Source organism: Cheilinus undulatus, linkage group 11, assembly GCF_018320785.1.
Source record: "Cheilinus undulatus linkage group 11, ASM1832078v1, whole genome shotgun sequence".
Classification (NCBI taxonomy): domain Eukaryota; kingdom Metazoa; phylum Chordata; class Actinopteri; order Labriformes; family Labridae; genus Cheilinus; species Cheilinus undulatus.
Genome location: NC_054875.1, coordinates 1085392 through 1106890, shown reverse-complemented (window position 1 = coordinate 1106890; position 21499 = coordinate 1085392). Strand labels below are relative to the sequence as shown.

The 21499-nt window shown below is 43.6% G+C and overlaps 1 protein-coding gene across 2 annotated transcripts in view; it reads right to left on the bottom strand.

The window, feature by feature from the left end:
• Window positions 1–21499, bottom strand: part of flna (filamin A, alpha (actin binding protein 280)) — a 92606-nt gene that overhangs the window by 4631 nt on the left and 66476 nt on the right. Inside the window, exons 19-48 of one of the 2 annotated variants that reach the window (XM_041798581.1) lie at window positions 19865–20034; window positions 19569–19686; window positions 19155–19267; window positions 18920–19069; window positions 18513–18831; window positions 17663–17836; window positions 17199–17361; window positions 16959–17119; window positions 16673–16840; window positions 13689–13812; window positions 13461–13617; window positions 13184–13373; window positions 12478–12501; window positions 11227–11474; window positions 10856–10930; window positions 9707–9806; window positions 9479–9619; window positions 9264–9392; window positions 8820–8993; window positions 8564–8725; window positions 7951–8154; window positions 7721–7873; window positions 7511–7633; window positions 6965–7231; window positions 5613–5750; window positions 5329–5444; window positions 1285–1417; window positions 1013–1189; window positions 704–922; window positions 147–344 (exon numbers count right to left, since the gene is read on the bottom strand). In XM_041798581.1, coding sequence (XP_041654515.1) covers window positions 147–344; window positions 704–922; window positions 1013–1189; window positions 1285–1417; window positions 5329–5444; window positions 5613–5750; window positions 6965–7231; window positions 7511–7633; window positions 7721–7873; window positions 7951–8154; window positions 8564–8725; window positions 8820–8993; window positions 9264–9392; window positions 9479–9619; window positions 9707–9806; window positions 10856–10930; window positions 11227–11474; window positions 12478–12501; window positions 13184–13373; window positions 13461–13617; window positions 13689–13812; window positions 16673–16840; window positions 16959–17119; window positions 17199–17361; window positions 17663–17836; window positions 18513–18831; window positions 18920–19069; window positions 19155–19267; window positions 19569–19686; window positions 19865–20034 — 4788 coding nt within the window. The remainder of the gene's footprint in view (window positions 1–146; window positions 345–703; window positions 923–1012; window positions 1190–1284; window positions 1418–5328; window positions 5445–5612; window positions 5751–6964; window positions 7232–7510; window positions 7634–7720; window positions 7874–7950; window positions 8155–8563; window positions 8726–8819; window positions 8994–9263; window positions 9393–9478; window positions 9620–9706; window positions 9807–10855; window positions 10931–11226; window positions 11475–12477; window positions 12502–13183; window positions 13374–13460; window positions 13618–13688; window positions 13813–16672; window positions 16841–16958; window positions 17120–17198; window positions 17362–17662; window positions 17837–18512; window positions 18832–18919; window positions 19070–19154; window positions 19268–19568; window positions 19687–19864; window positions 20035–21499) is intronic. The other variant, XM_041798582.1, reaches the window with a different exon arrangement.

Genomic DNA, 21499 nt, shown 5'->3' with positions numbered 1-21499 from the left:
CTGTAGAGGCGAACCTCTGACCGCGTGTTGACCACATCAGAGACCCCCTTAGACGAGACCCCTCACCTTAACCGGCCGGTTACACCTGTCCATGCTGTTACCATAGTAACCCCCCTAACATCTGGCTCCATCACGCCCCCGCTCACCTGCTTTGCTGCAGTCGACGCTGAAGCTGTTCTTCTGACCGATGAAGCCCTTTGTCAGACCCAGGCCCTTCGCCACCACCTTGCTGGCGTCTGATTGGACAGGAGCTCCGTGCTGAGAACAGCTGATGGCGCGGGTCACGGGGTCGACCATGACCGAAGAGGTTTCGTGCATACTGTGGCTCGCCACCAGCTTAGAGCCTGGAGGAGGGAGAGGAGCATTGAGAACACAGCCTTAGATCTTTAACAGTATTAATAATGGAGCTCAAAGACGTTTCTAGAACTCCTGTCTGAAACCTTTGACTCTAAAATAGACAACCAGTACTGAACAAGTAGTTCCTCTAACTGCTGCCAAACTCTGAAAACACTGAACTGCACAGGAAGTAGAATTAAAGTCTGGTTTAAGTCCACATGGAAACGTTCTTTAGAAGGAGGCCGTATTCTCATGCAGGATTTGCCCCGCTGTCATAAAATATTTTAAGTACTTTTTGTTATTTTAAGTACTTTTTAAAGGTTAGAGTAATAAAGATCATTCATCCTGAGTCCGGGTTCTTCCTCACCGGTGATTCTGGCCTTGAAGGGGCTCGCCACAATGTGATAAGGACCGCCATATTTGATGGAAATGAGATAGTTTCCAGGAGCCATGGGGGTGTACGTGACCCTGTACCCCTCAGGACACTCCACACAGTCCATCTTCACCTTCGAGGGCCCGTCGATGGTCACGGCGAGCGCTCCGGGGCCGGCATTACTCGTGTTCACCACAAACTCACAGGCTGTGCCTGCAGGGGGCAGAAGAGAGGGGGTGAGGGTCAGGGGGAGGGATGCAACTCCTGGTCCGGGTTCTGTTCAGAAAGGGGGGTCTGTGTTACCTGTGTTTCCTCCCTCCAGTCCCGGTCCGTACGCCGACACCATCCCGGGGTCTCCGGCCTGACCGGTCTCACCCACGCGGAGCTTGAAGGGACTCCCGGGGATGTGACTGCCATTGAACTTGACGTCGATCAGGTAGAGGCCGTTCTCTCTGGGGATGAACCGTACGGCGTACTTATCTGTTCAGACACAGAGGAGGGAAACAGGTTCTCAGGTCTGGGAGAGTCAGGGTCTGAGTGGCGGTCTGGGGTCTGGTAGACTCTCCTGACGTTACCTTGGTCGATCTCGGTCACGCAGCACTCCTCCAGAGCTCCTGACGGGCTGTGCACCTTCGCATCAATCACGCCCTTTGCTCCGTTCAGGCTGACGGCGAAGGACGCCGGGTGGTTCACCTTCAGGCCGGACTCCTGCTCGACAAAAAGGACTTAGACGTTTAACACGGGTCAGCATCAGTAACACCACAAACAAACACCCTGGTCACCAGGGGTTCAGGTTATTATGACCTTTGACCTTACCTGGAGGCCGCTAACAAGGCTAAAGAGGAGGGCTGTGAGAGAGAGCAGACAGAGAAGTTCTACAGATGGCAGAGTGAGGAAGAGGAGGAGTTTTATATTTCTGAAGGAAGTCAAACGTGATCACGTGATCGTTCTCAAACTTTCCTTCAGTATTTACAACAAACCAAAGTTCAGTCGCAGTAATGCCCATCAGGAGCTGCTCTACCTGGGCCAGGTCTGGGTCTACGTGACCCCAAAGTCAGGATCAGTAGAGTTTAACCAATCCTATCATGTCAGATCACTGCAACTGGGTTAGGGCTAGGGTTCCTCTGACCAGGAACGAGCCAATCAGCTTCAAGCTTGAAGAGATGGATCTACAGACATGAATCTGGACAGTCTGTTAACTTTATGTTTATTTGACAAACGTCTCACATCCACTCTGATGTTCCTGTCCTCCCTGGCTCTAAAACTAAACAGGAAGTGAACTTCAGAGAGAGACAGTGACTGTTAGTGAGGGTAGGTGCAGAGGATTATTGGGGGGGCAGGTTTTGTGTTTTTTTACACGTGTCAGGTGGACATGGGAGCGTGGGGAAGTGATGAAACTACTGCATGCAGATAAAAAAGTCATGTCACCGTGCATTTCTGCAACAGCACTGTCATGAAAGAGAGGGAAGAATTCTGATGAACAGTCAGGATTCTGAGGTCAGAAATTTTGATCTTTGGCTAAATTTCTGATCATTCCACTCAGATTGTGCATAACCTTTGAACCCTCTTTGAACCCTAATCTGCCCCAGAGTTCTGTGTTTTAGTGAGCGTGGACAGAGACAGAAGGAAACAGCCCATGTGAAGCCTCTTTAACCCTTTAGCGCCCCCTGGTTTCTGCAGCCTGTTGGTAGCCTTTAGAATGAGGCACGAGAAACACACACAGTCCTGGAGTATCCCAGAAGCCCTTGCACCGCCTCAATGCAGCAGCAGATGATAATCCTACACCTGCAGATCTAAACCTGACTTTAGTAAAAGTCTGGTCGCTGAAGGTCGTATTTTCAGTCTGTTTTATCCCTCTGAATGTTATTACAAATGTTTAATCTCTAAGCAGAACTTGAAGAGCTCCAGCAAAGGTTCCTGTATAAAGCTTCTACCATCGTTCTAACCTACAGGTACGTTTCTAACCTACAGGTACGTTTCTAACCTACAGGTGAGTTTCTAACCTACAGGTGAGTTTCTAACCTACAGGTGAGTTTCTAACCTACAGGTGAGTTTCTAACCTACAGGTACGTTTCTAACCTACAGGTGAGTTTCTAACCTACAGGTGAATTTCTAACCTACAGATACGTTTCTAACCTACAGGTGAGTTTCTAACCTACAGGTGAGTTTCTAACCTACAGGTGAGTTTCTAACCTACAGGTGAGTTTCTAACCTACAGGTACGTTTCTAACCTACAGGTGAGTTTCTAACCTACAGGTGAATTTCTAACCTACAGATACGTTTCTAACCTACAGGTGAGTTTCTAACCTACAGGTGAGTTTCTAACCTACAGGTGAGTTTCTAACCTACAGGTACGTTTCTAACCTACAGGTGAGTTTCTAACCTACAGGTGAGTTTCTAACCTACAGGTACGTTTCTAACCTACAGGTACGTTTCTAACCTACAGGTGAGTTTCTAACCTACAGGTGAGTTTCTAACCTACAGGTGAGTTTCTAACCTACAGGTGAGTTTCTAACCTACAGGTACGTTTCTAACCTACAGGTGAGTTTCTAACCTACAGGTGAATTTCTAACCTACAGATACGTTTCTAACCTACAGGTGAGTTTCTAACCTACAGGTGAGTTTCTAACCTACAGGTGAGTTTCTAACCTACAGGTACGTTTCTAACCTACAGGTGAGTTTCTAACCTACAGGTGAGTTTCTAACCTACAGGTACGTTTCTAACCTACAGGTACGTTTCTAACCTACAGGTGAGTTTCTAACCTACAGGTGAGTTTCTAACCTACAGGTACGTTTCTAACCTACAGGTGAGTTTCTAACCTACAGGTGAGTTTCTAACCTACAGGTACGTTTCTAACCTACAGGTGAGTTTCTAACCTACAGGTGAGTTTCTAACCTACAGGTAAGTTTCTAACCTACAGGTACGTTTCTAACCTACAGGTGAGTTTCTAACCTACAGGTGAGTTTCTAACCTACAGGTACGTTTCTAACCTACAGGTACGTTTCTAACCTACAGGTACGTTTCTAACCTACAGGTACGTTTCTAACCTACAGGTACGTTTCTAACCTACAGGTGAGTTTCTAACCTACAGGTGAATTTCTAACCTACAGATACGTTTCTAACCTACAGGTGAGTTTCTAACCTACAGGTACGTTTCTAACCTACAGGTGAGTTTCTAACCTACAGGTACGTTTCTAACCTACAGGTGAGTTTCTAACCTACAGGTGAGTTTCTAACCTACAGGTACGTTTCTAACCTACAGGTACGTTTCTAACCTACAGGTGAGTTTCTAACCTACAGGTGAGTTTCTAACCTACAGGTGAGTTTCTAACCTACAGGTGAGTTTCTAACCTACAGGTACGTTTCTAACCTACAGGTACGTTTCTAACCTACAGGTGAGTTTCTAACCTACAGGTGAGTTTCTAACCTACAGGTGAGTTTCTAACCTACAGGTGAGTTTCTAACCTACAGGTACGTTTCTAACCTACAGGTGAGTTTCTAACCTACAGGTGAATTTCTAACCTACAGATACGTTTCTAACCTACAGGTGAGTTTCTAACCTACAGGTGAGTTTCTAACCTACAGGTGAGTTTCTAACCTACAGGTGAGTTTCTAACCTACAGGTGAGTTTCTAACCTACAGGTGAGTTTCTAACCTACAGGTACGTTTCTAACCTACAGGTACGTTTCTAACCTACAGGTGAGTTTCTAACCTACAGGTGAGTTTCTAACCTACAGGTACGTTTCTAACCTACAGGTGAGTTTCTAACCTACAGGTGAGTTTCTAACCTACAGGTACGTTTCTAACCTACAGGTACGTTTCTAACCTACAGGTGAGTTTCTAACCTACAGGTGAGTTTCTAACCTACAGGTACGTTTCTAACCTACAGGTACGTTTCTAACCTACAGGTACGTTTCTAACCTACAGGTATGTTTCTAACCTACAGGTACGTTTCTAACCTACAGGTACGTTTCTAACCTACAGGTGAGTTTCTAACCTACAGGTACGTTTCTAACCTACAGGTACGTTTCTAACCTACAGGTGAGTTTCTAACCTACAGGTGAGTTTCTAACCTACAGGTACGTTTCTAACCTACAGGTGAGTTTCTAACCTACAGGTACGTTTCTAACCTACAGGTACGTTTCTAACCTACAGGTGAGTTTCTAACCTACAGGTGAGTTTCTAACCTACAGGTGAGTTTCTAACCTACAGGTGAGTTTCTAACCTACAGGTATGTTTCTAACCTACAGGTACGTTTCTAACCTACAGGTAAGTCTCTAACCTACAGGTACGTTTCTAACCTACAGGTAAGTCTCTTACCTACAGGTACGTTTCTAACCTACAGGTAAGTCTCTTACCTACAGGTACGTTTCTAACCTACAGGTAAGTCTCTTACCTACAGGTACGTTTCTAACCTACAGGTAAGTCTCTTACCTACAGGTACGCTTCTAACCTACAGGTAAGTCATTTTAGGAGCTCAACATAAAGATCCAACTGTGTGGTAAAACTCGTCTCCTGTTCCCTGTCCTACTAGAAAAATCTCTGCTGCTGCATCGTAGGCAGCAACCTGTGGGCTGGAGTTTAGTGACACGGATGTGTGCGTGTCTCAGAGCCTCACCTGAAGACTGGCAACAGTGAGGCGGCGAGCGTCGTCTGACGGCGAGGCCACGGGGACGATGAAGGGGCTGTCAGGGATGTGCTCGTCGTTGAAACGGATCGACACCTCGTAGTCTCCTAGGGGATGAACTTAAAGTCAGAAAACCTCAAAGCAGAAACAAAAACAGCCACTGAACTCTGAGAATGCATCAACGCGTTTCTCCATAAAAACAACGTTAAAAAGACGGCTAACGGGAACGCCGCTGAACAAGATCAATGACTGCTCCAGCAAACATTGCGTCTCACCCGGCTCCTGAACGACGTAGGACACTCCACTGGAGCCGTCTTTGCGGTCCTCAAAGGCGATCTCGGCCTTACTCGGCCCCTCCACAGCGATGCTGAGGCCCCCGGCTCCAGCCTCCCTGGTCCAGATACTGAATTCAGCTGCAGGGCAGGCAGAGCAAAGGTGTCTCAGTACAAAGACTTTAGACTAGGATACCAGTGAAACATTACGGGTTTAAAACCTGTGTGACACTGCAGCAGTGAAAATAAAAGTCAAATATAAAACAAGTATCACGTTATTTCCTGTTTTTATTGATCAAAAATGGCAGGTAAACTCCCACAAAATGTCTAAAGATGTTTCTGCATTAATGCTTGAACACTTCTCACATCGTTAAATTTGTTTGGAAGAGTTGCAAATGTTTTGGCGATGTAAAAATAGTATTTTCGCAAATTTATTTTATTTTATTTTTATTTTTTTTTCACAAAATCATGAGGCTTTTTTGGAACTTCACAAACTTTTTTGCAAACTAAAAATGCTATTCACAAGATGATATATATATATTTTTTTGTTTTGTTTTTTTTGTTTTACAAAATTGCACTAATTTCAGTAACTTTATGATTTTTTTGCAATATTAACATTTTTTACACAAATGTTTCTGTTGTAATAATTTTTCACAGCTGTAAGTTTTTTTATGTAACCCTATAAATGCTTCTTTTATCAACTTATTATTTATGTAAAGTTAAAAATCTGTTTTTTGCAACTTTACAAACATTTTTTCAAAACTCATTTTCATAATTTTTTAACATCATGAAGCTATTTGCAGCCTAAAGATGTTTGTATTTTTTTTTTGCAACCTCCACCTTTGAAGGAAACTTTAAAACTTTTTTCATCAAAATTTGTTTTCACAAAGTTGCAAACTTTTTCTGTAACTTTTGGAACTTTAATGCAGTGAAGAACATTTTTTCATAAATTATTTATTGTTTTGTTAGATTTTTTAGAAAAAAAATGTTTCTAACTTTACAAACCTTTTTGCAGACTTAAAAATGCTTTTCACAGGGTTCTAATTTCTTTTGAAAAGTTGCACGCTTTTTTGATAACTTTATGAACTTTTTTTCACTCAAAAATCCAATTTTGAATTTTACAGAAAAAATGTGTGCAACCCAAAAATGGCTTTTTTTATCATTCTAAATTGTTTTTGCAAAGTTAAGACATTTTTGCAGTTAATCTTTCACAAATTTTGACCGTTCAGTAAAACCATGTACTGAGTTGTACGTTTTGCTTTGAGGTGTATAACACGGTAAATTAGTAAATCATACTGTTTTAAAGTAAAGGGTCTTGAATATTTGAGTCACATAATTCTCCATCCAGCACCCACCAGGGACTCCAGCCTCAGCTCTCTCCAGACCCGGCCCTCCAGCTCGGACCTTGTGGGCCCCCCCCTCTCCAAGCGGGCCGACGGTGAACTGGAAGGGGCTGCCGGGAACGTGCATGCCGTTATATTTGACACACACCGTGTGCACGCCGGTCTCTGTTGGGACGAAGCGGATGCAGTAGGTGTTGTTCTCTCCCTCCATGATGTCGGCTTTGTGGATCTGACCGGACGGACTCGTCACCTGAGCCGTCATGTCGGCGATGCTGATCTCTGAGGAGACACGGGGAGTCCATCACTCAGAATCTGGACTAATCAGTGAAGACAGAAGCTGACTGGTCATTAACTTAAAGCATCTGTATTTGAGGTTCGTCAAACAACTGATCCCTAGGAGGGACCAACTTCTAGAAGGCTGAGTCACGGCAGGCAGATGTTGTAGCAGCAACTCTGATTGGTCACCCCTGATCTAAACTACTTCCTGATTGGTCACCCCTGATCTGAACAACTTCCTGATTGGCCCTCTCTGATCTAAACTACTTCCTGGTTGGTCACCTGGGATCTTGAGGCTGAGGTCACACTGGCTGCCCACGTTGGCGACCGACGCCGCTCTCCTCTTCCTGGTGATGCTCTCCTTCATCCTGCCCTCACCTGTGACCTTCACGGTGAACGCGCTCCCTGCATGTGCACACAGATTTGACATATTGATGGGTTTCAGATGGACAGGGCGGGATAAGCGGCGTCCGTCTGTTTTAGCGCTCTCACCTGGAACATGCTGGTCGGCGAACTTGATGTTGATGATGTAGTTTCCGGGTTCGGTGGGGCAGTAGGTCACCTTACAGGTACCGTCCTCCTGGTCCTCCGTGTTGATGTCCACTTTACTTGGGCCCTCGATGGACAGACTCAGACCGCCGTATCCTGAGAGGAGGACAAAGATGGTGGTGACGATAAACACGGACGACTTAAACGAAGCGGCTCATGGTTTTAATTCTCACCTGCGTCACGCGTGTCGATGATGAACTCTGCAGGCTCAAACGTCCTCGCCTCGCTAAGTCCCTGCCCGCTCACACGCACGCGGCTGGCGTCGCCAATCTCTGATTGGTTGATCATAACAGAGATGGGGCTGCTGGGAATGTGGCGCCCATTCTTCTTGATGTTAACCAGGTGTTCTCCGATCTCTTTGGGGACGAAGGAGATGCCTGAGGAAGAGGAGGAGGGTTAGGTATGAAGATATGATGCGCAACATTATAAACTTTTTTCCACACATAAATAACTTTTTGGAAACCTAAGAATTTTTTCCCGTCAATCATGAAAAAGGTAACTTAAACTTTGCATTTTGGAACATGGTTAAGTTTTTTTTTAACAGTGCTGCAGTTTTTGTCAAAAACTGTCTTGCCTCCGTTTTGACTTTAATCTAGTTCCAAATTCTCCTGAGCAGCGGCTGTAGACCAGGAAACCTTAAAACCAAAAGTCAGATCGGCTTCTTCTCCTCTCTAGGGCTTGTGCCCTAACCAGCTGGTCTTTCTTCCTTTGTCTTATTTATTTGTGTTGCTTCTGAAAATGGACTAAATAAAAGAATAAAAATAAAGAACCCAGAAACAAACGTACCAACGTGTCCGTTACGGAGCATCTTCAGCAGACACGGCTCCTCACGGCCCGACGGCGTGGTGAGGGAGGCGGTCAGTTGACTCAGGTCCAGCTCTCCGATGTCCAGAGGGATGTCTGCGGCCGAGCCCACCTTCAGGTGAGACATCCTCATCGAGTCATCACCTGGAGAGCAAGGAGACCGTTAGAGCTAAATCTAGTCCAGTAGAGACCCCGTGGAGACTCTGAGCCAGAACAAAATCTGTCATTTTAATAATACCAGTGATTCTTGCAGAGAAGGGGCTGCCGGGGATGTGTTTGTCGTTGTATTTGACCAGGATGCTGTAGTCTCCAGGCAGGACGGGCAGGTAGGACACGGTGCACGTCCCGTCCTGGTTGTCCACACAGCTGATGTCAGCCTTAGACGGACCCTCGATGGCCAGAGACAGACCGCCTGCAGAGACATCAAAGTTTCTTTATGAATCACCATCTCACTGTTTTCATGGTTAATGTTCATGTCTTTGTTGAGAATAAAAAAGAAGCTTGTTGCACTCTGAGTGTTTGTGTTTCCGCTTGAATCTGCATCTCCTCTTTGTCCTATTTCATACCTCCCTGTGGTAAACTCTGGGGCTGAGGCCGGCTGAACCGTGAGTATAATATAGGAGATTGTTGTTAAAGGATAATGACCACCATGAAAATATGGCGTATACCACCAAACACTGACCCTCTCCAGCGTCTTTAGTGTTGACAGTGAACACAGCCGGCTTGTTGACTGTCCCATGGATGAGACCCGGGCCGTAGGCGCTGACGTTCCCGCTGTTCATGTAGTCCACAAAGAACTGTAGAGGACTTCCTGAGAACAGAGGAGGGAAAATGATCTGTAAAGAGCTTTTGTTGATATTACACCTTAGTCTTTTAACCTTTCAGATGGGGTCGTACCGGGGATGTGGATGCCGTCGTATTTGATGTCCATCTCGTGTAGGCCGGCCTCCGTCGGGGCGTATTTGACGGTGACTGTGCCGTCTTTGTTGTCTGTGATGTCGGGCTTGGCCACGTTACCGGACGGCATCCTGACCTCACCTTGGACACAAACACAGCGAGGACGCCATCATCAATAACCATCATCAGAATAATCAATAACGGTAAATATTCAGCTCTCTTGGTCACCTGTGATCTCGCCCTTCTGGATGGTGAATGGGATGACCAGGTCAAACGGTCTCAGCCCCGCTACGTCCAGGCCGTTCATCCCCATCGGTCGATCTGTCGCCTAGGAAACAGAGGTTAGAAACAGGGCGTGAGTGAGCGGAGGTTTTAGACCCGTCACCACAGCACAGAAACGAAGACAGACGAGGTTAAAGCTCCAAACACCAACAGACAACACGAGAAAGATGATTGGATGATGGTCAGGATGATGACACCGACACAGACTGAGGAGGAGGAGGAGGACAAAAACACCCACGGATGAAGACAGAAGCCATTTTGTTTAATGCGGAGCGGCTGATTCCCACATTGGTGCTTTCAAAATGGCGGCTTTTGTCTCTGAAGCGAGCGGACATGGAGCGGCAGCGAAACAAAGGGCACAAGGACTCATGGGAAATTTAAACCTCAAATATAACGGATAAAAACTTTAGAAAGGCTACGTTTAAATTATTTCAGTCATTGTGCCGCTCTGTAGCGTCGCCCATGTGCTGGATGGTTTTAACGAGTCAGAGTACTTCACAGACCACGGGTTTTCAGAATAAAACCAGAAATACAAAATCAAGAAACAAGCTCTAACAGTCTCTGTTTAAAATAGAACAAAAAATCTGCTCTTGGTCATTTAAGGGAGTTATTTTCAATTAAAAAAAACAGTTTTCTGTTTTTTCCCCCATTTTTTTCAGAAAGGAAATATGAAATTATAAAAGGAATAACCAGAGTGTATTTCGATTTTTGTTTCTTTATTTTTAGTTAATTTTGGAAAATAAAAATGTTTGTTTCTGGTTTTCTTTGTTATTTTGATCCCCACTTTAATCTGAACTTCCTGAGAGGCCTGGGTCCGGGCTTTTCCGTGTCCTGTTGTTCTGTTTTCCTATTTTAAACTGTAGTTGTGACACAGCTTGTTTCTTGAATTCTGATTCCTGAACCGTAAACCCGTTGGCTGTAAACCACACTGGAGGAGGTGGAGGGCATGAAGGGAGGGGAAGCCCCTCAGAGATGAAACCCCTGCACTGAGACACAGCAGACACGATGCAGGATGGAGGGAGGCCATGTTGGATGATGATGAGGAGGAGGAAGAAGGAGGGAGGACAGAGGAGGAGGAGGAGGATGTTTAGGTACCCAGGGCTGCTGAGCGTAGTACTGGGGCATTTGGTTCCGCTGCATCAGCTGTTCTGATGGAGCTCCTTCAAGGGCCTGAGGGGACGAGGGGGAGGATTTGTGGATGGACATGGAAGGAATAAAGAGTTAAAACAGTCAGAGTGATTTAAGAAATATACACGGCACCACAGGGACCTGATCCTGGAGCTCTGGGGTTCAGATTTATAAAGGTGAGCATCTTTAAACAGGAAGTGGTCACTGCATTCTGGGTCTGAGTCCTGCAGGCTTTAGAAGTTCAGGGGCTCTGGCCCTGCACATCTGACTTTTCTGTTTGTCCTCTAGCCCGTGGTGAGTCCGTGTACAGATGAAGGTTAGCGTTAGTGCTGACTTACCGTGACCTGGAAGGGGCTGTTGGGGATGTGCTCTCCTCCAAAACGGACACAGATGACGTACTCGCCGGGCTGCGGCGCCGTGTAGAAGATATCAAATGTGCCGTCCTCATTCTCAACCACGTCCACGTCGAGCTCTGCCCCCTCAGGTGTGCACACACTGCATGTCACTTTTCCTTTCCCAGCAGCCTTAGCGTCCACGGTGATGACTGTCTGTTCTCCGATCTGGATGGTCGGGCCGACGCCGGCGCCTTCAGAAGAACAGGTCAGCAGGGAAATACGAGCCGTTATTATTTATTTATTTTATAGAAACACAAAAACACTTCCCGTGACCACCAAAATATCAGCATGCACATTCATCAACCACCAGGGTTAAAGATGCATCCTGTTATAGTTTATATCTACTATCAGCTGGTACTAACAGGTTATTATCAGACAGTTTCCATGACGACTGATTAGCCTTCACCATGCCATCCTACCTACAAACATCTCTGTTAGTCCATTAGTTCAACCAGTTAAACACGAGAGGGAAACAGACCGTTAGAGAGACGAGGAGGGAAAAGAGTACGGAGGATGACCGGGGTCAGGCATGGAAAAGCAAAAAAACAAGAGGAGGAAGACATATTTCCATTACACACATCACAGAATAAGAGATGTTCAGTCAAAACGACTGAATGAAAGTCTGAGAGGAGGTCAAAATGTTCATATAATCATCAAAATGACTAAAAAACTGGAAAACTAAAGGAGAGGTCAAAATGCTCAGCTAAAGGTGAAATGTTGAGACGAAATCTCAACACAACTACAGTTTTCATCATTCTGACCTCATTCCCAACATGACTACAGTTTTTATCATTTTGACCTCTTCTTAACATAACTACATTTTTCATCACTTTGACCTCATTCCCAACATGACTACCTTTTTATTATTGGGTCCTCATCGTCGTCATTACAACTAAATTTTTCAGCATTTTGACCTCATTCTCAAACTACATTTCTCATCCTTTTGATCTTATTCATGTTCATGTTGTACATCTCATTCTGGATATCCCAATACTCCCTTAGTACATAATGAAAATCAAATATTCCTTCTCCCATTAACCCGCTCTCATGCCAGACCCCATCCCTAAGGAGCGAGCTGTAAGAAAAGAAGAGTTACACAGAAGGACAGGTTGTTGTGGTGCATCGACCCTCCATGCTGACAGACAGGAAGTTAAAACCACGTGGTCTACGTTGGAGTCGTTCAGTCGTTCTTACCTAAACCGTGCCCGCCGATTGAGACTGATAAGAGGAACGGTGAGAAGCAGCGGAGCAAGGAAACAAAAAGTGACAAATAAAGACAGTCAGGTGGGGGCGTGTGGGGGGGTGAGAGGCAAAAACTGTGCTCCGAACACTCAATAAAAAAAAACACAACAGACGGTGATGGTGGAGTGTGAAGCAGGGAGGTGTATGTGTGTATGTATGTGAGGAGCACAGCATAAAAAACAACATTGCATGGACAATATCACAATTATATCTACAAATATTAGACCAATACCACACAAGTTTCACACAAATGTCACACTGTCACATTAATGTCACACTAATGTCATACTTATGTCACACTTAATTCAAACTGATGTCACACTTACGTCACACTAATATCACACTGATGTCACACTAATGTCACTCTTATGTCACACTAATGTCACCCTAATGCCACAGATGTCACACTTATGTCACACCATCACACTAATGTCACACTAATGTCACCCTAATATGACTGAAGGTAGATGAAACCTTCTACTAACAGGGATTTTTCCTTTTAACAGATTTTACTCTAACTTATTTCTTCGTGTCATCTTTTAATGCAACACAGAGAATTGCTAAAATGACCTTCCCCATTTCTGAATACTTGACAGGAACAATGAGGATAACTTGGACTGAATTGAGATTATATAAGAGATCTCTAAAACGTTCCCACCTGTGACGGTACACTTGCTGGCGTCTCCAGTTGGCAGTGCTCTGATTCTGTATGGCGAGTACGGGATTTCATCTCCACCATATTTGATCAGGATGGTGTACCTGCCCGTCATGTCGGGAACGTAGGACACCAGGTAAGTCCCATCGTGGTTATCTCTGATGTTGGCCTTCTTCGGCTTCCCTTCTGGGTCCTACAGGAGAAGAAGTCAAAATAAGGTGAGAAAAGCGGTTGAAAAGTGCTTTGGTTAGTATTATTCCTCTCTTGTGTGAGCACTCACAGTGATCTGCACGGCCAGCAGGCCCTCTCCAGCGTCTTTGGCATCGATGGTGAACTCAACGGGCAGAGAGGCAGGCACTCCGGTGGTGTTCAGGCCGGGTCCACTGGCTCGCACCTTGCTTGCATCGTGGGTGGGGAGAACCTTCACCTTGTAGGGGCTGACAGAGGGGGAGGAGCATAAATACAAACTTAAGGTAAAGAAGAAACATCTGTATTAACTGGTCGTTACCTGCGGGGGATCTCCTCATCGGCGTACAGCACGTTGATAGAGTATGGTCCTTCTCTGGTCGGGACGTAGTTCACTGTGTGAGTCTGGTCGCCGTTATCCACCACCTCCACCGGCTCCACCACGCCTACACAAACACCCAGGGAGTTTATTTCATGGATAGGTACAAAAAAATCAGCACCTGTCACCAATACCTTCCTTAAGTGGCAACTTTTGGAAAAAAAAAGGTGGAAGCTCCCCCACTTTTCCAAAAGTTGCCAACTATGGCATACTATTCTGCAAAACTGGAGGGAAAAAGCCCCCAGCTTTAACAACATTCAATCCTCTGCCTGTGAAGACGATGTCATCCTTTAATGCCTTTGATATGATTTAGAGAGATGACGTCATCCTTTAATGCCTTTGACTGGCTTTAGAGAGATGACGTCATCCTTTAATGCCTTTGACTGGCTTTAGAGAGATGACGTCATCCTTTAATGCCTTTGATATGCTTTAGAGAGATGACCTCATCCTTTAATGCCTTTGATATGCTTTAGAGAGATGATGTCATCCTTTAATGCCTTTGACTGGCTTTAGAGAGATGACGTCATCCTTTAATGCCTTTGATAGGCTTTAGAAAGATGACGTCATCCTTTAATGCCTTTGATAGGCTTTAGAGAGATGACGTCATCCTTGAATGCCTTTGATAGGCTTTAGAGGGATGACGTCATCCTTTAATGCCTTTGATATGCTTTAGAGAGATGACCTCATCCTTTAATGCCTTTGATATGCTTTAGAGAGATGATGTCATCCTTTAATGCCTTTGACTGGCTTTAGAGAGATGACGTCATCCTTTAATGCCTTTGATAGGCTTTAGAAAGATGACGTCATCCTTTAATGCCTTTGATAGGCTTTAGAGAGATGACGTCATCCTTTAATGCCTTTGATAGGCTTTAGAGGGATGACGTCATCCTTTAATGCCTTTGATATGCTTTAGAGAGATGACGTCATCCTTTAATGCCTTTGATATGCTTTAGAGAGATGACGTCATCCTTTAATGCCTTTGATATGCTTTAGAGAGATGACATCATCCTTTAATGCCTTTGATATGCTTTAGAGAGATGACGTCATCCTTTAATGCCTTTGATAGGCTTTAGAGAGATGACGTCATCCTTTAATGCCTTTGATATGCTTTAGAGACATGACGTCATCCTTTAATGCCTTTGACTGGCTTTAGAGAGATGACGTCATCCTTTAATGCCTTTGATAGGCTTTAGAGAGATGACGTCATCCTTTAATGCCTTTGATAGGCTTTAGAGAGATGACGTCATCCTTTAATGCCTTTGATAGGCTTTAGAGAGATGACGTCATCCTTTAATGCCTTTGACTGGCTTTAGAGGGATGACGTCATCCTTTAATGCCTTTGACTGGCTTTAGAGAGATGACGTCATCCTTTAATGCCTTTGACCGGCTTCAGAGAGATGACGTCATCCTTTAATGCCTTTGATAGGCTTTAGAGAGATGACGTCATCCTTTAATGCCTTTGACTGGCTTTAGAGGGATGACGTCATCCTTTAATGCCTTTGACTGGCTTTAGAGAGATGACGTCATCCTTTAATGCCTTTGACCGGCTTCAGAGAGATGACGTCATCCTTTAATGCCTTTGATAGGCTTTAGAGAGATGACGTCATCCTTTAATGCCTTTGATAGGCTTTAGAGGGATGACGTCATCCTTTAATGCCTTTGATAGGCTTTAGAGAGATGACGTCATCCTTTAATATGCTTTAGAGGGATGACGTCATCCTTTAATGCCTTTGATAGGCTTTAGAGAGATGACATCATCCTTTAATGCCTTTGATAGGCTTTAGAGGGATGACGTCATCCTTTAATGCCTTTGATAGGCTTTAGAGAGATGACGTCATCCTTTAATATGCTTTGATAGGGATGACGTCATCCTTTAATGCCTTTGATAGGCTTTAGAGAGATGACGTCATCCTTTAATATGCTTTAGAGGGATGACGTCATCCTTTAATGCCTTTGATAGGCTTTAGAGAGATGACGTCATCCTTTAATGCCTTTGATAGGCTTTAGAGAGATGACGTCATCCTTTAATGCCTTTGATAGGCTTTAGAGGGATGACGTCATCCTTTAATGCCTTTGATAGGCTTTAGAGAGATGACGTCATCCTTTAATATGCTTTAGAGGGATGACGTCATCCTTTAATGCCTTTGATAGGCTTTAGAGAGATGACGTCATCCTTTAATGCCTTTGATATGCTTTAGAGAGATGACGTCATCCTTTAATGCCTTTGATATGCTTTAGAGAGATGATGTCATCCTTTAATATGCTTTAGAGGGATGACGTCATCCTTTAATGCCTTTGATAGGCTATAGAGGGATAACGTCATCCTTTAATGCCTTTGACTGGCTTTAGAGAGATGACGTCATCCTTTAATGCCTTTGATAGGCTTTAGAGAGATGACGTCATCCTTTAATGCCTTTGACTGGCTTTAGAGAGATGACGTCATCCTTTAATGCCTTTGATAGGCTTTAGAGAGATGACGTCATCCTTTAATGCCTTTGACTGGCTTTAGAGGGATGACGTCATCCTTTAATATGCTTTAGAGGGATGACGTCATCCTTTAATGCCTTTGATAGGCTTTAGAGAGATGACGTCATCCTTTAATGCCTTTGATAGGCTTTAGAGAGATGACGTCATCCTTTAATGCCTTTGATATGCTTTAGAGAGATGATGTCATCCTTTAATGCCTTTGATAGGCTTTAGAGAGATGACGTCATCCTTTAATATGCTTTAGAGGGATGACGTCTTCCTTTAATATGCTTTAGAGGGATGATGTCATCCTTTAATGCCTTTGATAGGCTTTAGAAAGATGATGTTGTCAAAGCTCATAAAACATTCCATCCTTGCCTTTAATATGCCAGCCTCAGCTGACCCCAGGTGTAAATTTCAGGTGTGGTCTTAAACTCTGAGAGAAACAGAAACAAACCAACCTTTGGGTCCTTGCACGCGGACCTGCAGCGGGGCGACTCCGGCCTTGGAGGCGTCCACCGTGAAGGCCTGAGGGATGTTGGCTCTGACGTTGTTGCTCAGTCCTGGACCCTGACACTTCACCTTGGTACTGTCCACCGTGTCGCTGACGGGCACAGAGAACGGGCTACCTGTATGGACAGAACATCAGAGAAGTTAATTTGGTCTTTCTATTTTCCAGAAAACTTGAAATTCTTGATACTAACAGAGGAGAACCGACGTGTCCTTGCAGTCAGATCGGCTGTGTACCTTTGATCGGCTGTCCTCCGTAGGTGATGTTCAGGTTGTATTTTCCAGGCTCATATGGGACGTACTCCACGCTGCAGCTGCCATCTTTGTTATCAGTGCAGGACATTTTAGCCTCTGATGGACCCTCCATAGCCAGACCGAGACCACCGGTACCAGCTCCTCTGCAGAGCAAACATGATAGAGGTTTGAATAAAACCTGAACTCGTCATCTATAAGGTGAATATTTTTTATCAAACTGACCGAGTTTCCACTGTGAACTTGTTGGGTTTGTTGGTGATTCCTCCCTTCAGACCTGGACCATGCACACGAACACGAGCCGGGTCGCAGCCTTCAGTGACGGCGACACGGAACGGACTCTTCGGTACCGGAGAGCCATCATAGCAAACCTCCACGCTGTGAGGACCTGGAGAGAAAGAAAAAACAATATAAGCTTCAAATATCCTGTGTGACTGGTATAACCTGTGAAGTTAGAGGGTACTGTAAATCCACCAGGGAGAACCAAAGGTTCTTGGACCACTCTTATTCACTACCATATCAGCTGCCTTGGACAGAGTACACCAGATGCTTCTTTTATTTGTATGCTGAGGATAACATTATTTTCCGCTGTGCTCCTGCGCCTGTGTACTGCTGCCTTAAATAAAACCAAAACAATCAAAGATCATTCATTAAAAAGCTGAAAAATCCTGACCGCTGTCTGCACTCACCCTCCTCGTAGGGAGTGTACTCCACGTTGTAAGTCCCGTCCCCGAGGTCGGTGATCAGGGCGTCCGTGCGGCTGCCTGATGGGTTGCTGATGAGGGTTTTGATGTGGTCGCCTCCGGCCTGAGTGAGAGCGCGAGCGTCCACGGTGAAGTCTGTGGTCGCCTCACGGAAAACTCCTGAAAGAGCGTGACACAAAGCAATGGGGTCAAATATTTTTATGTTTTCATTTACAACCTTTAAAGAGACGGGACAGTTAAAAACATTTAAAAGCATTAAATTATGAAGTCCTGAAATAAAAATGTGCAAAAACACTTCAGACAATTAATCCTGTCATTATAAAAACCATGTAGACTAAGATGGCACGGCAATGGCATGAGATTGTTAAAATATTTCATACGTATTAATTAGGGCTGTCAAGATTAATTGCATTAATTGTGATAAATTAAAATCCAGAATAAGTGAACTTTTTTGAATATCAAGATTAATTGCATGCTTTTTTCCCTCTCTTTTGATTAGTCACTAGTCAGTGTCTCCCTGCAGCCTCAGTGATGTAGAATAAGTCCATCACTGAGCTTGAAAGGATGCAATTAATCCTGATTAACTGCAGAAATTCTGAGATTATTCAGGATTGATCATTTTAGTCTTTGACAGTCCTAGTGTTAATAAATGTAGTTGTTAAAAAAATAGAAATTTAAGCAAAATATATTAATTTCTGTATTTGAGTTTAAAAATGAAAATGTTTAAGTGTTTATTAATGTAAAACTGTTGAACTGTTTTTTTTAACTTAAACTCTAAAATCAAATACATCATGGATAAAACTTCAGCGGTGTTTAAATCTCCGTGTCCTCTGACCTTTGCCCTCCACTCCTGGTCCAAAAACTCGGACTCCGCTGGCATCGACGGCGGGCTCCACGTTGAGCCTGGCAGGGAAGTTTGGTACATCCTGGCCACCGTAGCGGATGGTCAGCGTGTAGGAGCCGGGGTACAGGGGGATGTAGGTGATGGTGTAGGTCCCGTCTCCGTTGTCCTGGATGTGGACTTCGGCCTCCGTGCCGCTGTCTGAGATGATCTCGATGGTCAGGTCAGCTGGGCCGGCGTTGGTACAGTCCACAATGAACTCGCCCTTCTCCCCGACTTTGGCACGCTCCAAACCTGGACCGGAGCAGCGCACCTGAGACCACAGAGAGAGACGTTATTAATGACACTTACTGCCAGCATTACTGAACGGGACAGATGTGGACTAACGGGGTCTGTCTGACCTTGGAGGGGTCTGAGGCAGGGTAGGCAGTAGGGGTGAAGGGAGATCCGGGGATCGGGACTCCATCGTAGGTGAGCTCCACCTGGTACGGCCCAGTCTCTCTGGGGATGAACTTCACCTGGCTGGTCTCTGGACTCAGACCCGGCTCCACCTAGAAGAACAAAAATCTTCACGTCAAATCTTTGACCTTCCCTCTGGAGATCCTCTTTAGAACCAACCCTGACCATCGGACTGACCTTACTGGAGATGGGTTTCCCTGATGGTCCCGTGACCTTGGCAGCTACTTTGCCTTGACCGCCGGCACCCTTTGATTTGACGGTCACTTCCTGGTCTCTGCCCACGGTCATCTCTGCAAAAACCAGACCACAAAGAGGGCTGAGATCCTCCTCAGAGAGAGAATGATCCAGAATGTTTGATCATGTCCTTGATGGTTGTAGATTTTAGCAACCATGAACAGAAATTAAAGACTTGGCAGAGATATTCTAAAGCAGATTCGGGCATCATTTCTCCTCCTCTCTCCCGTTTCTGGATTCACCAATCCGCCGTACTCTAAAGGTAAATACTGAGAATCCTGAGCAGACAGGAAGGGGGGGGACACCTGGGGTAGAACTCCTCAGGTGCACAGGAAGTCGACGTAGAGAGGTACGTACTGTCGCCCAGCCCGCTGACGTTGATCTTGCTGAGGTCAACTGTCGGCGCCACAGCCACGTTGAACGGGCTCTTAGGGATGTGGTCCCCGCCGTAGGTCACAGCGACCCCCAGAGGACCCTGGGACGGGAAGTGACATCACATGTTTTCAAAAAGTGCTAACTAGCACACCTTTAACCCATGGATTCAGAAAAAGGAAAAACCCGCTGAATCTACATCATTAATCGGGTTGACTTTCTGTGAAATCCTATAAACTAAACCACAGTAGTATTCCTCCGCTGTAGTCTCAGAGTCCTACCTGCTGCACAGGTGTGTATTTGACGGTGTGCGTGTTGTCGTGGTTGTTGACGACCTCGAAGTCTTTGACCACCTCCCCTTTGGTCGGCCCGCTGAAGTTACAGTCCAGGTTGGCTTTTCCCGCTCCTTTAGTGTTGACTGTGAAGTGGGTGGGTTTGTTCAGCTCCACTCCTGAGACGGGGAAAATTCAGAAACAGAAAATTCTTCACATTTATCAGGATTTAAGGTTTACAGGATGTTTGAGAAATCCACAGAGAAAAAAAGACCGATAAATAGGATCTGAAATTTTTAAATTCACACTGAAAAACATTTGAAACACATTTTGAGTTTATCAAGTTTTAAATTACTGAGAAACTAAATGTCTTAATTCAAAGCCTATTCCTTCAGAAATTTACAGAATAAAAAATCTGAGTCCATGAATCGTAAATGATAAACTAAATATAAAAATTCAAAATTCATAAAGTCATGCATTTCTGAGAAACTAAATTGAACAAAAAAATCAAGTTAACCTTTTTTAAAACTAATGAGAAATATAAATATTTGGGGGATACTGGACCATCAATTTAAAGTTAAAATAAAAATGCTGATGAAAACACAAATTTACAAGAAAACTCAAAATTTGCCTTTATAGAGTTTAAATTATTGAAAAAAACATAATCAAAAAAGACTGAGTCAAATTCATAAATTTCTATGTAGTTTAAAAAAAAATGTGTAAAAAAAAAAAAAGAGAGAGAGAAAGAAACCAAAAATAAAAATTCAGTTCATTTGGTTGTAAATTAAAATATTTTGGGAATATTAGGAAATGTGAATACAAAAGAAAATACCAAAGTTTATGTTTTAAAAGTCATACATTTAAGAGAAGTTTAAAAGATAGATTTATAGAGTCGTTACTTTACAAAACACTTTTTATTATTTAAACTGAGTTGTTTTTTTTGTTTTTTTGAGTGCTGTATTCTGGGAAATCAAATTCAAATATTTTGAGTTTATTTCATAAATTTCTAACATTAAAAAAAAAAATGTTTCCAAAGTTTTGATTTTACAAGAAACCAAAAGTAAATTTAAAGTTTATTTAGTTTACGTTAAATTTAAACATTTTTGCATTAATAGATCTGTAATTAATGAGACCAGATTTTTAATTTTGAGTAAATTAGATCTTGCTTTTGTAGAGTTGTACATTTACAAGAAAAATAAAACAATTTAGAGTTTTCTGAGCTGTAAATTTATAGGAAACCACCTCAGAAAATTTTGAGATCAAATCTTAAATTCACATGAAATTCTAAAATTTTTGCATTTAAGTTTTAATATGACAATATACAATATAAATTAAATTAAATTTTTTTAGTTTGAAATAAAATACATTTTCAAATTTATAAAGTTGTACATTAAGAAGATCCCAAATACAAATATTTCAATGAAAAAAATTCTAAAATGGCTAAAACTCTGAATTTTTACATTTTATTTTTATAATTTACATAAATCTTAACTCAGAGTTTCAGAGCTCTGAAACTCAAATTTGACCCAAAAAAAACAAAATAAGGATTTTTAAAATGTATTTTCTTTTTAAGTGGTTAGCTTAGAGCTTTAGAAAGATGTCAATTCTGAGTTTATGGTTCCTTTTTATTTTTTTTCGTTTCTC